The sequence below is a fragment of the Diabrotica virgifera genome, chromosome 4 (assembly GCF_917563875.1).
Source record: "Diabrotica virgifera virgifera chromosome 4, PGI_DIABVI_V3a".
Taxonomy (NCBI): Eukaryota; Metazoa; Arthropoda; class Insecta; order Coleoptera; family Chrysomelidae; genus Diabrotica; species Diabrotica virgifera.
In genome coordinates, this window is record NC_065446.1 from 70,035,899 (window position 1) to 70,055,080 (window position 19,182).

General features: G+C 36.9%; 1 protein-coding gene across 1 annotated transcript in view; it reads right to left on the reverse strand.

Moving 5' to 3' along the window:
• Positions 1-19,182, reverse strand: part of LOC114324821 (ATP-binding cassette subfamily C member 4) — a 258,504-nt gene that overhangs the window by 57,455 nt on the left and 181,867 nt on the right. Inside the window, exon 11 of the mRNA XM_050648247.1 lies at positions 15,940-16,124. Within this exon, the coding sequence (XP_050504204.1) occupies positions 15,940-16,124 (185 nt within the window). The remainder of the gene's footprint in view (positions 1-15,939; positions 16,125-19,182) is intronic.

Consider the following 19,182-nt stretch of genomic DNA (forward strand, 5'->3'; position numbering starts at 1 on the left):
TATCAATTAATTCAGTTTGAATTGAACGTTCGTGTCTTAGTGTTGTTTAGTTAGCTACGGATTTTTTGGCATTTATTGACCGCAAAAAAAAAACAAAGTGTTGTGGACCTTTTAATTTCTGGACCTGTTATTGTTGTGGAAGGAACATGTAGATCGCCTTCCTGTTCTTGTGTCAACTGTCAATGGTGGATATGAACAGCTTCTGGGTGTTCCAAAATTACAGAATGGGACGGGAATTGCCCAGGCAAATGTCATTTTGGAATGTTTGCAGAAATGGGGTATTGTTCATAAAGTCGCTGCTCTATGTTTTGATACTACTACATGCAATACAGGGCCGAAGTCTGGGACATGTAGCGTTCTTGAGCATAAGTTGGAAAAGGTCTTGCTTTTTTTAGCCTGCCGCCACCACATTTTGGAACTCATAGTTGGATCTGTGTTTGATGAGGTAATGAGCAGTAAATCATCTGGCCCGCAAATAAGTTTCCTCAAAATATTCCAAGACAGCTGGGCAATTATAGACAAAAGTACTTTTGAACCGGCTTCCACAGATCCTGCTGTTGAAGCTATGATTTCAAAACATCGCAAAGACATTTTGTATTTTGCCATGGAACATTTGTAAAGAGTTCAACCAAGAGATGACTACAAAGAATTCTTAGAGTTGTTAGTGATTTTTCTAGGTGGAATAGTGGAGTTCCAAAGAAAGTGGTTCGTTTCTATTATCCTGAAGCCATGCATAGGGCGAGATGGATGTCTAAAGTTATATATGCCATAAACATGTGGTTGTTCCGCAGCCAATGGGCGAGATGGATGTCTAAAGTTATATATGCCATAAACATGTGGTTGTTCCGCAGCCAATTTAAGTTGACAGCTTCGCAGCTGAAAGAAATTTGCAATTTAGCGGTCTTCGCAGTCACCGTATACTTGAAGGCCTGGATACAAGCACCCTTAGCTATTGAAGCGCCATTAAATGATTTTCGGCTTATGCCAGAGCTCCTACCCGCACCAAAGAATTGCCACTGTAACAAGCCAAAAACACTTATGGTATGGTTTTTTCAACGGTAAATGGTTGAGTTCAATTAGTGCGGTCGTAAATATTATTAAATTTATCTGACCTGGCCCATTGTTAAGACCCACCCGGAGCGATAAGCCACCGAGGTAGACAGAGTTGGTCTTTTGCAATTAACACTGACTAGACGGTACTCCCATAATAAAGCCTGAAATAAATTTTACCTGTAACCGGGCCTTTTATACTATTATCGGTTAATCTAGGATGTTTATAGTGGTAACTAATTGAACTCAAACCATTTACTGTTAAACATACCATATCTATCTGAACACTCCATCCCGATGAGTCTTTTTGATTCCAGGATACTTCCATAATCAAAAAGATTAATTGTCCAATAATAAATATTCAGAATTCATATTCGATATTGAACAGAATTATTTTATCACCCAGTAGACCGCACGAATTTATTTATTTTATATTCACGCACGTAGATTAATTAGTTTAGATACAAATTGGTCAATTATCAACAATATCATTTGGAAATGTCACGAAACTGCTGACAAAAGTAGAATTATTTACCTTAATTAGATATACAAATCACGGGGGACTAGCGTCACCTATGACCCAATTTAAGCTTCTATAAAACTAGGCTCTTGGGCCTAGAAAGAGAGTTCTTATTCAGTCTTCAGCTAATCGCGTATCAATTATCAGTTACAGTGTTCGGCGGTTCTCCCGGGATTGAAATATATCCTTGTGTTCGTCTATATCAATAAACGTATTTATCGCTACTCACGTCTTTTACATCCTACGTAATTACACATGGTCCTTATCGAGAAAAAAAGGAGGCCTACAAGTACAGTCCACACCAATCGAAATCAGTAGCAAATAGACGACACTAGGCCCGGGAGAACAGAACCAGAGCGAAGCAGAAGCCGGAACCAGAAAAATACAGGTCAGAAGCCGTATCCAGAAAACTACAGGTCAGAAGCCGTAACCAGAAAAATACAGGTCAGAAGCCGTATCCAGAAAAATAACGGTCAGAAGCCGTAACCAGAAAAATACAGGTCAGAAGCCGTATCCAGAAAAATAACGGTCAGAAGCCGTAACCAGAAAAATACAGGTCAGAAGCCGTATCCAGAAAACTACAGGTCAGAAGCCGTATCCAGAAAAAATAACGGTCAGAAGCCGTAACCAGAAAAATACAGGTCAGAAGCCGTATCCAGAAAAATAACGGTCAGAAGCCGTAACCAGAAAAATACAGGTCAGAAGCCGTATCCAGAAAACTACAGGTCAGAAGCCGTATCCAGAAAAATACAGGCCAGAAGCCGTATCCAGAAAAATACAGGTCAGAAGCCGTATCCAGAAAACTACAGGCCAGAAGCCGTATCCAGAAAAATACAGGTCAGAAGCCGTATCCAGAAAAATACAGGTCAGAAGCCGTAACCAGAAAACTACAGGCCAGAAGCCGTATCCAGAAAACTACAGGCCAGAAGCCGTACCCAGAAGAGTTACTGCAGATCCAGAAAGAAAACTGCAGGTCAGAGGGCATATCCAGGTGCGCATGCAGAGCCAGTCCAGAAACATAAAAAAGAAAAAAAAAACCGTAAGTTTTTGAACAAATTAACATTTTTCCAATTATTTCGTATCGTATAACGCAATATTCTTTCCAATTTTAAACCGAATTATTCGACCTATACATATTTACAAAAATTTTAGTGCATTCTATACAATAGTTGCCATTCAAATAAATTTAAATATTTACTAACTATTTACTCTTTTATTTTTGAAGTTATACTTCTTTACGGGCGTAATGACGGTGAAATTTTATATGGGAAAACCTAGCGACCGGGCGCATGCGCATTATAACTTTGTTCTGATTGGATGTTCAAATGACATGACAAAAATTATCCAATATGGCAGCTGTGGCACAGCTGTGGGACTGCGTTTGGTTATAATGTATGCTTGTTGCGTTTTAAAATTTGTAGGAAGAGAAACAACAAACAAAAAGTTAGTTAATGGTTATACTGCCTTTTTAAATAGTTTTCATATTATATTTTTGGACTTATTTACATAGAAGAGATGCTTGTTTCATGCCAATGTGAAAGCTCATCAAACTGTGCCTAGTATGAGTGCCGCAGATCTCGCTTATTCAAAGCTAAAGAATCTTTCACTGGTAAGTGTTTTATAAATAGTTGATCAAATTTTGTTATGATATTTGAACATAGCCACTTTGCACGACGCAAGTGATTGCGAAATTTATTAGTCGTTATACGGGCTCCGATACCTACCTTGAACCTACCAAAATACATAAGTAGTATGTAATACTTTTATTTACATAATTTATATTTATATTTACATAATATATTGTCTTCTTACTCTATGTTTTGTTGTATTTTTTCAATTCTAAATCATTTCAATTCAAAATCAAAATAATTTAATTTACATAAGTTAAAAATGTCAAAAGGTTAATCTGTTTAGTTAGACGATCTTCGCACATAATGACAAGCTGTCTCTGTGGCGCAGTTTTAATACGAGAGAATCCCAATACAACGCAAATACCAGCCGCGTGGTAAGTTGGTTCGAATCCCAATAGAAACTTTTATTTTTTTATTTTTTTTTTATACATTTTATGATTGTAAGTATATTTATTATATAATTTTATTTTCAGAAAATACGTATTTAGTTAAAAAATTTTCCGACAATTAATGTTCAGAAATCATTTGTGGTATTTTTAGTGTGTTTGTGTGTGTTTTATTTTTTTATTATTTTAATTTTTGGCACTGTTTTAATAAAAATGTTTGAGAAGTAGTAAGTATAAATTAATTTAATATTTAAATAAAATATAAATAAAAAGTATATTAATTTCGTTTATAATCATATAATCATATAATAGAAGTATAACTTCTTACGTGCGTACAAAGTACACACACATTCTTTTTTGTTAACTATATTTGCCTATATTTATTTATTGATTCTAACTATATTTGCCTTATATATTAACTATACTTTGACTATATAATAATAATAAACGGTTAGCCCTACAAATATTTACTACCTACCTATTTCTTTATGTTACAAGTTGATAAAGAAAAAACATTATACCCTAATAATTCATAGTGCTTGGTATTTCATTTACATAATTTTAGATCGCATTATTTTAAATACTCATCGTAATACAGAGGTTGTATTCTTATTATTCTATTTATAACTGTGCAGCATAATACTTTGATTGACATTAACCCACATATAACACTGACCTACAGATAAATAAGCAAACCTCAGCAAGGTCTACAGAATTACTATTTACGATTCAGCAAAAGGTGAATCACAGTAAATTGAAAATATAAATAGTTACGAAAAAATACGGTAAAAACATTTATTACTGCATAAAATAGAAAGTAAGTGGATTTAAACATGGAAGCGTTACAGAACAAGCAAGCTGAGCTTGGAGGAGAGATTTCTAAACAGGTGTCGTCTCTTAAGAGAGACCCTGGATCTCGCAAGAATCAACAATACATTAAAGAGCGTCAGGATAGATTAGAGGATTATTGGACAAGGTTTGGGCATAACCACGAGAAATTATTAGATAGCGGAGTAACGAAAGACAAGTACTTCGAAACAAAATACTACGAGCAGGTTTTTAAGACATATATTGAGGGAAAAACCCTATTGGAAGAATATGGAAGAATATTGAAAAGAGGAAAGACAACAAAAGGAAAGGAGATACAAATAAGAAAACAAAAAATCGAGGAATTATTACAAGAATATGAACAGGAGTTGCAGTACGATGAAGAACTGCAAGCAAAATTGAAAGAACACATGGAGAAAATAAACACACTCATCATAGAAGCAACAGTAAATGATGAGCTAGACGTTATAGACAGTGACGAAGTAGAGAGGATAGATCAGCTAAGGAGGAAGGTCAGGGAAACGATAAAGAAAATGCGGCCTGCAATGCAACGACCAGACAGCACACAGAGAAGAGAGGGAGTAACATTACCGCAGGTAAAAATCCCTGTGTATGAAGGAAGATATGAAACGTGGAGAACTTTCCACGATCTGTTTACAAAGGTAATACATGAAAACGAACAGTTGTCGAGAGCAGAGAAGATGCAGTACCTCAAAACACAAGTAAGAGGGGAAGCCCACAGGATGATACAACACTTGCACATAACCGAAGCCAACTACGAAGTGGCATGGAACATGTTAAAGGAAAGATATGAGAATCCGAGGATGATACTGTTTAAACTAATAGACAGGATGTTACTAGCACAGGAAGTAAAGGATTCTTCCGCTAGAGCACTGAAATCACTACATGACACCTTCCATGAGTGCCTGGAAGCCATAGGAGGGTTGGGAACAGACACGGAAGCGTGGAGCCCATTGATAGTGCGAATTAGCATAACAAAATGGGACAATGAGACAAGGAGACTATACGAAAACCACAGCGGAGACAGTAGAGAGATACCGACGTTCAAGTCAACACAAACGTTTCTACAGCGACGATTCCAAACACTGGAACTGCTGGAGTCAGAAAAGAGACAAGAGAAACAAGGAGGAACGGGTAAGAAAACAAGAATGGGTTGCGTGATATGCAACGGAGATCACGGAGTACCATACTGCAGAGAATTTCTGGAACTCAAGGTAAAAGACCGGAACAGGATAATACGAGAAAAAGAATGGTGTGCGAATTGTCTAGCACATAAGAAGGAGAAACAATGCTTTTCACAGGTTAGGTGCAAACACTGTGGCGGAGACCACCACCAAACGTTGCATTATGAAACAGGAAACACAGGCAACAGAAGAAACACAAATGAAACAAGAGGAGAACAAATACAGGAAAGAAATGGAAAAGAATCAAACAGTAGAAGAAACGGGTACCAATCGGACAGGTACAGAGGAGGAAATAATTATTCCAACAACGCCAGAGAACAAAATAACGGAAGACGAGACAATACGCAAGGGAACAATGGGCAAAGAAACAACAACACACAGCAAATAGGACAGAACTCAGTTAACTGTGCAAGCCATAAGGAAGGTGAAGCATTACTAGCCACAGCAGTGGTACGCGTTAGGGATGCGAATGGAGAGCCTCACATAATGAGAGCATTGATCGACCAAGGGTCACAATGTGCATTTATAACGGAACAAGCGGCGACGGCGCTAGGAACAAAAAGGCAGCCAATACAGGCGACCATATCCGGAATAGGCTCGTCAGGGGAAAAGACAGCCAACTGGAGTATGAAACTATTGATCGGAAATCATTACCAAAGTGACTTCGAGATGGAAATAGAGGCACTGGTACTACCGAAAATAACAAGGGATTTACCGGAACAGGACATAGTCCTACAGGATTACAACGAGAAGAATGTGCTACTGGCAGACCCAAGATACTACAGGGTAGGAAAAATAGACTTATTGCTAGGAGTAAAAGAATATAGTTACATATTGACAGAAGGGATGCACAGAAGAAGTAATGGACTACTAAGTCAAAACACCAAACTAGGATGGATAATTTCGGGGATAGCGAAAGAAAGGGAGACTACTAAAGCAGAAGTATGCTGTATGATATCCAGACAAGAAATGGACATACAAATAAAGAAATTCTGGGAATTAGAAGAAGTGAATCAAGAAACAAGTTTATCAGTAGAAGAGCAAGAATGTGAAGAAATGTATCGTCAGACAGTAAAAAGAAATGAAGAAGGTAGATACGAAGTGAGAATTCCGTTTAAGGAAGACGTCACAAAGTTAGGAGAATCTAAGCAGCAGGCATTCGCCAGATTGATGCAACTTGAAAGGACGTTCACAAAAGACAAACAGTTAGAAACGAATTACAGACAATTCATGGAAGATTATGAAAACCAAGGTCATATGGCAATAGCGGAAGTCCAGGGAGGAGGTTACTACCTACCTCATCATCCAGTGAGAAAGGAGGACAGCACTACAACAAAAATAAGAGCCGTGTTTGATGCATCAAGTAAAAGCTCATCAACAGTAAGCCTAAATGATATTATGCACACGGGGCCAAAATTACAACAGGATTTGACAGATATACTATTGAGATGGAGATCCCATAAGGTAGCATACTCAGCGGATCTTGAGAAAATGTTTAGACAGATCAGAATGGCAGAAGAAGACCAAATGTATCAAAAAATACTCTGGAGAAAGAACACAAAGGATCCAGTGCAAGAATATAAATTGAAGACGGTGACATACGGCACGGCCGCAGCACCATTTTTAGCATTAAGAACAATACAACAGTTACAAGAGGATGAAGGAGGGAATTTCCCTACAGCAGCGAAAATAATAAAAGAAAATATGTATGTAGACGATATATTAGGAGGAGCGGAGACGTTAAAAGAGGCAGAAGCAGCCCAAAAGGAACTAATACAAATTTTTAAGAAAGGTGGATTTACACTTAGAAAATGGTTGAGCAACGAAGAAAAAATAATGGAGAACGTACCGGAAGAAATGAGGAATGTAGACTCAAAAGCATTCAAGCAAGAAGAAATACGAAAGACGTTAGGAATACATTGGTCACCCAAAGAAGATACAATCAGATTCAAGATAGAAATAACGACGACAAAGAAAATAACGAAAAGACACATACTGTCAGAAGTAGCAAAACTATATGACCCATTAGGATGGATAGCACCAGTAGTAATTCAGGCGAAAATGTTCATACAAGAACTTTGGGAGCAAAAGACCAGTTGGGACAAAGAATTAACTAGCGCGCAACAAAGCCGGTGGAAAGCATATCAGGCACAATTAATAAATCTTGAGAGAATAACATTATCCAGGTGGAACAATTTAAATAAAACAAACAGAGTAGAACTACATGGATTCGCAGATGCGTCTCTGAAAGGATATGGAGCGGTTATTTATGCTAGGGTATTAGACCCGGAAATTAAAACAAATCTATTGATAGCAAAATCTAAAGTCGCACCATTGAAAGGGAAAACGACATTACCAAGATTGGAATTGTGTGCCGCGGTACTATTAGCAAATTTAATGAAGAAAACCCTACAAGCATTGAACAGGGAGAACATGGCAATATATGCATGGTCGGACTCAACAATAACCCTGGCTTGGATAAAGGGATCATCAAAAAGATGGAAAATGTTCGTCGCCAACAGAGTAGAGGAGATAAAAGGAGTTATAGCGCCAGAAAATTGGCATAAAGTGGATACGAAAGAAAACCCAGCGGACATCCTCTCACGTGGAAGTACCGCTTCAGAGTTATTAGAAGCAGAGTTATGGTGGAAGGGACCAACTTGGCTAACGAGTAAAAAAGCACTGAGGTTACCGGCAGAGGATATACCTGAAACAAATGAGGAGGAAGTCAAAACGAAAGTAACGACGCACATGGTAACGATAAAGGAAGACATATGCGAGAGATTCTCGAATTTAGAAAAAATGAGAAGAGTGGTATCATATTGTATGAGATTTGCAAACAACTGCAGAAAGAAGGACAAAACTCAAGGACAACTTACAGTCCGAGAATTAGAGGAAACATTGTTAAAAGTGATAAAACTCACACAAATTAACAACTTCAAGCTAGAAATAAATAAACTGGAAAAGAAACAGCAACTAGACAGGAAGAACAAATTAGCATCATTGGTACCGTTCCTGGATAAACAAGGGATTCTAAGAGTCACCGGAAGGCTAAGGCACACGAAGCTACAGTACGCGGAAAAACATCCTATAATTTTACCTAAGGACAGCGCATTAACAAAGTTAATTATATCGGACAGTCATACAAAAAATCTACATAGCGGACTACAACAGACATTACAATACATAAAGAGGAAATATTGGATAATAAACGGAAGAAGAACCGTGAAAAGTCAGTTAACTAAATGTATAAAGTGTAGGAGGTATAAAGGACAAGTAGCACAACAGTTAATGGGAGACCTGCCGGAGGACAGAGTGAACCCGAGTCATCCTTTCACGAATACAGGGATAGATTACGCCGGGCCGATAAAAATAAGTACTACGAAAGGCAGAGGACAAAGGAGTTATAAAGGATACATTGCAGTATTTGTGTGTCTGTCAACAAAGGCAGTACATCTTGAGGTAGTAAGTGATATGTCTACAGATGCATTTATTGCGGCGTTCAAAAGATTTACGGCACGCAGAGGACAGTGCGTCAACATTTACAGTGATAACGGAACCACATTCGTAGGAACGGCAAACTTACTAAAAAAAGAAAATCAAAACCTAGAGGACGAGATAAAACAAGGATTAATTGCACTAGGCACCCAGTGGCACGTCATACCTGCATATGCGCCACACTTCGGAGGATTGTGGGAAAGCGCCGTGCGAATAATGAAATATCATCTGAAAAGAATCATAGGGGAAACAGTACTGACATATGAAGAACTGAGTACGGTGCTAACACAAATAGAAGCCTGTATGAATTCGAGACCATCATGTGAATCATCAGAAGACCCAGAAGGAAAAATAGCAATCACACCAGCTCACTTCCTTATAGGGAAAGAAATTGTATCACCGAATCGGGAAGAAGAGCACACGACGTACTTGAAGATGCCAGCAAGGTGGCGAATATTGGAAAAAATAAAAAGGGATTTTTGGAAGATTTGGAGGCAAGAGTACCTGCAACAGTTACAACAAAGGAATAAATGGCATAAAACACACCCAAACATAAAAAAAGAAGAAATAGTCATAATTAAGGAAGAGGATACACCTCCAGGTAGATGGCCACTAGCAAGGGTAATAGAAACACACCCTGGAGCGGAGGGATTAACCAGAGTAGTGTCAGTGAGAAAGGCAAACGGGAAAATAACAAAAAGACCTATACATAAGCTGATAAAATTAGAAGAAGAGAAACAGGAAAAACCAAAGAATTCATCAGGATCAAGATGGAAGAAAATATTAATCGCAATAATGGTTTTAACACTATTGAAACCCATGAATGCAGAACTGTATAAAAAATATAATCCGGAACCAGGGTTATTTACTGAAGACCTTGGAGAGGTTTACATAGATCGAGGAACATTCCGAATAAAAGTGCTAATCGAAAAAGGAAGAGTTCAAAAGGAGCCTCAACTGATAGGAAGTATGATACAAGGCATACGGGATCTGTGCCAAGAGACAAAAATCGTAAATTGTAAGGAGATAATAGGGAAGTTAGAGGAAGGACAAAGGAAGGCGGAGTCAATAAGTGAAGCGTTGACAGTAGAAATAAAAGGAAGAGAAAAAAGAGGAATATTAGGCACAATATTAACCTCCATATTTGGAGTGAACGACGAAGCCTATAGTGACATTGAGACACTAGACAAAAACCAGAGAGAATTAATAAAGGGGTCACAGCATCAGGCAAAGATAATGTTAGAGACAATAACGTCAATAAACCACACGGAGATGAGGATAAATGAACAGATGAACAAGTTTAACAAAGCACTATTCACAGGCCTACAAGAAATATCAAAAGGACTCAATGAAGTAGAAGACAAAGCATTAAGACTAGAAACCGAATATAGCACGTTACGAATACAAACCATAGCATTACAAGTTACGGAGTTCATAAACGAATATATTCAATTTTACGAGGGAATATTAAACCTGCACTACAACCACGGCCATTTCGTTGATATAATAAAGCCGGGTCAAATAACCAAGTTAATAGAAAGACCGGGGAAGATACTACCACAAGGAGTGGAAATACGACGACAACCCATTATAGAAACAGAGGTCAGCCATGACGACAAGTATATAAAGGTCATCGGCTACTTCATAGTGACAGGGAGAAATAATTACAGCATGCTCAAGATCACCGCGATACCACTTAAGGTCGAGGGGTCAGTGTTGCATTCGTTTGTCGCCCCAAGAAATCTACTGATTGTAGATTATAACACTCTCCACTACTTCGAATTGACCGCAGAAGATAAAGCAAGATGCTTACAGCTGGCACGGGCACAGATAGCGTGCTCTCCAACGGCCGTAATGAACATGGATACCAAACCAAACTGTATACTGGAAGAAATTTATGAGCGATCTAAGAATAGCACATGTCCAGTGGTTACCCGGGCAATACATCAAGCTCAGTGGAGTAAGATGGGTACACCCAACCTTTGGTTAATAATCACACCGATTCCGATACACCTGTCCATTATCTGTGATGGAAATCGGAACGAAAGAGTTCTGGAGCGAGTCTCATTTCTGAAACTCTCGCCCCGATGCATCGCCCAAACGAAAAACATTACATTACTCCCCACTAGCAGCGGGGTGGAGACAGCGATAACCAGCTACCTGAAGACTCCGATCACTCCTGTAGCGCAGTTGCTGACGATGCCAAGACATCTGTTAAATACGATTCAACCCACACACATTAACACACAAGGCGATGAATTCCGTACTATACTATTGGACGAAGAAAGTCTGGAGCAAGAAGTAGCGCATACGCCCTGGCGAAAGATACATGAGTCACATTGGACTTATTTAACGGCCACCGGGGTCATTACTTCGATTGTGGTGATTGGTCTGCTCATATTGTGGAGATACTGTCCTGGTATACGAAAATGTCGCTCAGGCAAAGCACTTAGGCAGACACCCGACCACGAGGTAACTTATTTAGCTCGTAACCGGAAAGACGCCTCCCCGTCGACTTCCAAAGCCGACATCCCCCTCAACACTTTTTCATCTAGTAGTCCCAATTTTGATCTAAATATAGAGTCGGACGGTGAAAGCTAAGTTAACAGTTGGAAAAATATTGATTATTCTTAAACTACTTATTAATAAATTATGTATGTTGTCATATTGGAGATATGGTTGTTATATTTTATATTTATGTTATACTTGTAAACCTCGAACACTGATACTTGGGACAGCTTCCGGCGGGCAGTATGTCCAATAATAAATATTCAGAATTCATATTCGATATTGAACAGAATTATTTTATCACCCAGTAGACCGCACGAATTTATTTATTTTATATTCACGCACGTAGATTAATTAGTTTAGATACAAATTGGTCAATTATCAACAATATCATTTGGAAATGTCACGAAACTGCTGACAAAAGTAGAATTATTTACCTTAATTAGATATACAAATCACGGGGGACTAGCGTCACCTATGACCCAATTTAAGCTTCTATAAAACTAGGCTCTTGGGCCTAGAAAGAGAGTTCTCATTCAGTCTTCAGCTAATCGCGTATCAATTATCAGTTACAGTGTTCGGCGGTTCTCCCGGGATTGAAATATATCCTTGTGTTCGTCTATCTCAATAAACGTATTTATCGCTACTCACGTCTTTTACATCCTACGTATTTACACATTAATGGTTGCAGCTATGGAAATAGAAGCTTCTGAACACCCTCCAAAACGTGGTACCGATATAAAATCTTCATAATTTTTGGAGAGCAAAGGTCTGGAGCAGTTTTTTACTATAAACTCCAAACAATTCTTCAACATGCTTTCACTTCGTGATGACTTTTTGAAAAGAGATCCGGTTCAATGGAAAGATGATAAAAGTTTCAAAGCAGCCAAAAGTATGGTGAAGAATTTAGTGACGACAAATGATAGGGCAGAGAGAGGAGTTGCACTAATTAAAGAATTCAACAAAAAACTCACGAATAAGGAAGAACAACTACAATACCTCATACAAGTAGTTGCGGCGCACCGAAAAATGTTTCCGGGCTCTACAAAAACGGAAATCATGAAAACAAAACAAGATAATAAGTAAGAACTATAGTGAATTATTCATGTAAGTGTTAAAGATTATAGAAACTTTAAGGTAAAAAATTATGTAAATATGTGTGTGTAAAAATTATGTACCTAAATGTAATGAAGTAAATAAATATCTCATATCTATCAATTATTTAATTGTCCAAACCCGGGGCCACCTCTAAATATTCACCGATTTTCATGAAATTTCGCACGTTTAGTTTGATGTATAATGGAATACTTTTGGGGGGCGAGAGATTGAAATTTCAAAATTTAAATTTTCTCATATATCTTAAGGGCCACGTATATACTTGGATGCTGTATAGATGCATTGGAGAGCAACACAAAGATACCTACCACATTAGACGACAGAACCACGACAAAGTACTTCTACGACTACAAATATCTAGGTATCAATATTTTGTATGATGGAACATTAGACAAAGTCATAAGAGAAATACACAGAGCAGGTAGAAAATTACAATGGTAAACTGTATTTGATGGGACCAGTTTATCGGCAAAGAAAATAAAAAAGGATATGAGACTATAGTGAAAAATATCACTCTCTCTATACGATTGTGAGGTATGGTCACTGAAAGAAAAAACATTGGTAACGCCGAGAGCAACGGAAGTGAATCAACAAAAAATCACAGACGACTTATCTGGACCAACAAAACAACTTATCTGGTCGGGATATTTACAAAGAATGAATGATCAATGAATATTAAAGGAAATACTAAAATGACAACCAGAAGGTAAGAGAAAACGAGGTAGACCAAAAACAAGTGGTGAGAGAAATCATCGAGGAACAGGACGGTGAGGCTTGGAAGTCGTAAAACGTTATAAACTGACATGTAGTAGTAATGTATTACGTTTTAATATTAATATATTGGTATTTTTATTGTTACTGTTCGGGAATCCTTATTTCTTTATTTTATATTGAATATCATTCTAATATTTAATTTATTTCGGGTAGAATAAGTTTTTAGATAATTTAATAATAATTATATTTAGTTGCTTTTCTCTGCCCTCGTTAAAATGATGCAGAATATCCTTATGTACTCATTTATTTCATACAAAAGCGTGATATCAATTTTTATCTTCCACAAGCACAAACCGCTTTACGCATATATCCAAAATGGACATGCTCCGTTGAGTACCTTTAACCCATTAGCGCCCAGCGTCCTCGTTTGAGGACGGTTTGCTTAGGTGGGGATAAAACAATTTCTGCGTGAATATTTTGTGATTGCCTACCTCCTACCTCAGTGGTTTAGTAAAAGCACTACCGTAGGCATAAGTGTATGTATTCATGCTTTATTTTTATTCGACGAAATACTAGCCCAAGGCGAAAAGTACGATTTTTAAGTTTGCTGAACTACACTTACATCGGTGTGCATAAGTTTTTTATATACAAAGGTGAGTTCTTAAATTTGTATTTTTTATTAGGTTAGATACACAACTTGCATGAAAAATACAAAAATTACTACCCAGTAAAAAAAAAGTTAAAAAAATTATAAGAGTATTATGCGTCCTCAAATGAGGACGCTGGGCAAATTCATATATTTTGGGTAAAAAGTCTACATTGGCATTTTTAGTAACTAATTATTTTCTTCGATTCTAGGATGAGACAAAAATATTTATTAGGAAAATTATTAGAGGAAACCGAACTGTACAGTGTTCTACCAAACAATAAAAATACCTAGAACAGAAACCTTGAGGTGCATATGGCTGGTGCTTTGACAACAACAATACAGTAAATGTGTTTCTATTGGAACCAATCATGATACCGTTTTTCGCACCAACCAAGTTCAACAATGGAGTAAAAAGGAAAAAAATAAAGTACAAGTTTCCCAACTATCCGCCATATATCTGTAAGAGGAAAAAAATGGGTATTGGTGTCACCACGAATGATAGACATGACTAAGGTAAATGGGTGCGTGCTATACAACATGATACATAAGGGAAAAATATATCCATCAAAGAATTTAGGCGACAAGTAGCTTATACATATCTAAAAATTGGACATGACGTAAGAATATTCAAAGATCGTCCATTTAGTCTTCCAACTACGTCAAGAAGCAATATCTCTGAAGGCATTAGATATGATAGTAAAAACCACATTGTAGCAAAACGAGAAAAATAACGAATATGTCAATATCGAAACTGTACGCCAAAACCGCGAACATACTGCCAGAAATGTAATGTAACGCTTTGCGTGTCGATTTGTTTTGAACAATTTTATAAAAAAATATAGGATTTATATAAACATTTTTTAACTCCATAGTATATAATATGAATATAATTTGAAAAACTACTAAATAAACTAATTTTACTAAACTACATTTTGTCTTTAATTTCATAGTATTTGAGCCCAGCGTCCTCAAATGAGGACAGTTGTTTTTTCAAAAATTTGAAAACAAAACTTTGATAGGACATCATTTTGTACCTCAAAATATATTACGAACCAAAAAATTACGTTAAAAATGCAAAAAAAAACTCAATAGTATCAAAAACTCCATAAGAAAGCCTTGAAATTAGTGTATCCACCACCACAGAAAGAACCCAGTACCTTCTGTTCTCTCACATATACTGGCAAGATAACAACAAAAATAGCCAGATACATAAAAAAGAAAGGAATAATACCAGCTTTCAGAACTAACAACAACTTAAGCAAATATATTAAGAACAATAAAAGCCGAAAGAGAAAGCAACTACAGAGTGGTGTGTACAAACTAACTTGTGGTGACTGTCCGAAAACGTACATCGGTCAAACTGGCAGAACTTTTGACAAACGGATAGCAGAACACAAAAGGGCTTTCAACAATAAAAAACAGACACTTCTACATACGCACTTCACCTTCTAGATCATAATCATTCTTTCAATGAAGAGTTTCAAATTCTGCATATCCAAAATAAAGGCCTTAAGCTACCTTTTTTAGAATCTATGGAAATTAATAAACTGAAAAATACAGATATAATTCTGAATGACCAACTCGAGATAAACAGCTCCCCACTCCTCAACCTCTTCAGTTAGAGACTTAAAAAGGCAAACACATTGTAAATTATATCACTTGAGAAAGGCACTCTGCCGAAACAGCTGTAGTCACATAGTTGTAAATAATAAATTTTGTGGAAGTATAGAAAACAAAAGTTTTCAGTGTTTTATTGTGAGATAAAATGAACTTCCATCAAGTAACGGTCGAATCCATCAATTATTTAAACTAATATTGATCATATTAATCTTACCAATGTGTAAGCCAAAGATCTGATGCATTCGTAATCATTTGAGCGACGAGGAATATAAAAATTGTAAAGAATAAGAATAAAACTCCACCGCCTGATTTCCAATATTCCACATAAGTAGCATTTGAAATGGCACCTTTTTCGATAAGTTCGTCTTCTTCGTTCGGATCATCCGAGAATACAGAACTCTAAAAAATACAAAATAATAAGGTCAAAAATACAATATATGCTAACCTTCGTCGGGCGGCATAGGTACAATTGTAACTTTTGAGTTTTCACATTGTGATAACTTTTTTTTTAAAGAGGTAGAGACTTGAAATTTTGTGACATCTCTACATTTATCCAGTAGATTATGTGAGCCAAATGTAACAAACAAATTTTTATCCAGTTCCCGGAAGGAGGCTTAAATAGTTCCTACCCCCAAAAACGACGGCAGAGGTACATTTTTTTAAATAAATAATTTAAAAAAACAATATATTTTGTATTTAATTGATAGTTTATTTGAATAAAAAGACAAAAATGAATATTAGTGTGGATTTTCCCAACACATACATATCGTTTTAGCCAAAGAATGTTCGTCACACACAAGTAGATAACATACTACACAAGTATTTTTCGTTTTACGCTGTTATAGGTGTACGCTGTTCATTCGTTTCGACATATTTTATATCACAACTTCCGGTTACTGGAGTATCTACAATAAATATATACTCCGTTTCCACCAAAGACCACTTATACAGCACTACGAAGAAAATGGCTCATCATAATCGGGTTTTTACTTTGAGATTGAAATGAACGCACCAAATATCTTTAGAATGATCCTTCAAAAATTTCCTGCGTTAGTCCTTTGTTTTTTGTAATGGATTATGCTGTCGATGTATAATGTAGCATGCCTAATTTCAATGAAATGCTGATAAAAGAATTAGCAAAGTGTGGAAATATAAGTAGTCGTGCGATAGCTGATTCAAATAGAAATCTATTGTTTGACACCAAACAAAAACTGCACCGATGGAGGAAATACATTGAGGATCTTTTTCAGGATGATCGACCAATACAACATAACATAACGGACGCGAATAGTGGACCACCTATAACTAAAAGCGAAGTGGAAGATGCTATACGCTTGTCAAAATCAAAGAAGGCCATGGGACCTGATGAAATACCCACAGAGGTTCTAAAACTACTAGGAGATTGCGGAAGTAAAGTATTGGTTGACTTGTTTAATGCTATAAATATAATCATGGTTACTTACCACATGATTGGCTGAAATCTACTTTTATACCAATTCCCAAGAAAGCGAAGGCAAAAGAATGTCATGATCATCGAACCATTAGCCTAATGAGCCACGTACTTAAGGTGTTTCTGCGTGTGATCCATACGCGAATATATAAAAGAATCGAAGAACATTTGAGCGAAACTCAATTTGGCTTTAGAAATGGACTAGGTACACGAGAGGCCCTGTTTGGGTTGCAGGTATTAATACAAAGGAGTAGAGATGTAAATGCTGATGTGTACCTATGTTTTCTTGATTTCGAAAAAGCATTTGACAAAGTATCACATACTAAGATGTTAGATGTTCTAAGGTCAACTAATATTGACGATAAAGATCTAAAAATCATTGCTAACTTGTACTGGAATCAAAAAGCCACAGTTAGAGTAGACGGTGATCACACAGAAGAGATTCAAATTCAACGTGGAGTAAGACAGGGATGTATTCTTTCACCATTAATTTTTAACATTTATTCAGAAAAGATGTTTGAAGAGGCACTCAGTACTACACAAGGTGGAGTTGTGATAAACGGGAAACTGATAAATAATCTCCGATATGCAGACGACACTGTACTGATTGCCAGTAGTGATACCGAATTACAATATCTATTGGATTCTGTGGTAGCACAGTGCAGTAATTATGGTCTCCACCTTAACATCAAAAAAACAAAATATATGGTCGTCAGTAAGGATAATGTCATCGATGCTGGAATTCACGTTAATGATGTACAACTTAAGACAGTTGAAGCTATAACATACTTGGGAAGCAGAATCACTGATAATTGGGATCCATCCACCGAAATACGTTGCAGAATTGCTCAAGCCAAATCAGCATTTTTCCGTTACAAGAAAATTCTATGCGGTCATGACATAAATTTGAGTCTTAGGACAAGAATTTTAAAGTGTTACGTGTTTTCCGTTCTTCTCTACGGAGTTATGGACCTTAACAGGAAGAATGCTTAAGATGGTTGAATCCTTTGAATTATGGTGCTATCGAAGAATGCTGAGAGTGAGCTGGATGGACAGGGTGCGTAATGATATTATTCTGAACAGGATGAAGAAAGGCAGAGAACTGGTAAAAATGATAAAGTCTAGAAAACTCGAGTATTTTGCGCATGTTTGTAGACATCCGGAAAAATATAGCATTCTACATCTAATTATGCAGGGTAAAATATTAGGCAGACGAAGTCGAGGAAGAAAAAGAACATCTTGGTTAAGAAATTTGAGGTAATGGTTTGGTCACACTTCGGAATCGCTCTTCAGATCTGCTGCGAATAAAGTTATGATAGCCAACATGATCGCTAACGTTCGATAAATGGACATAGCACCCGAAGAAGAAGAAGATGCTGTCGATGTATAATGTAGCATGCCTAATTTCAATGAAATGCTGGTTAATTCAGCATTTTGAATGAACCATGCACTAAGCATTCAAAATGCTGCGTGAGTATACCGTCAAATACTCACCCAGCATTTTATCCATGTTATCAATAATTCTGCTTTGGTTTAAACACTGAATTATTTCCGGCTTCGCTACTTCACTGTTTTCTACTTTTCCTGTCATATTCACGGACGAGAGTAACACTACTGCTTTGTTTTTCTTTGGCAAAGAGCATACAGTAGCATCATAATTGTAAGCAAAATTTGTGGAAAAACCAGCTCTTTCCTTGTTTGCTTGCATATTGGTGGGTAGATATCTCTTATTTTTTCTGTGCTTACTGCTTACTAGCCCTACTAACGTCATCATGTGCCATGAATTAAATAATTTAGCGAATTCAAAACTGGTAAAAAAGTTACTTTGTGGTAACAACCTGCCCATAGCCTTTATAAGACGTGACCAGATCCAAAGCTGTTTGTTCGCCAACGTTAACTTGTCGGGAACCATATATGCTGTTTTTCCAATATAAAGATGATCTTATGGAAACAATTGTTCGTCGGTGGTTATGCATTGAGATGGCTTGGAGCCTTGTTGCAAAATTT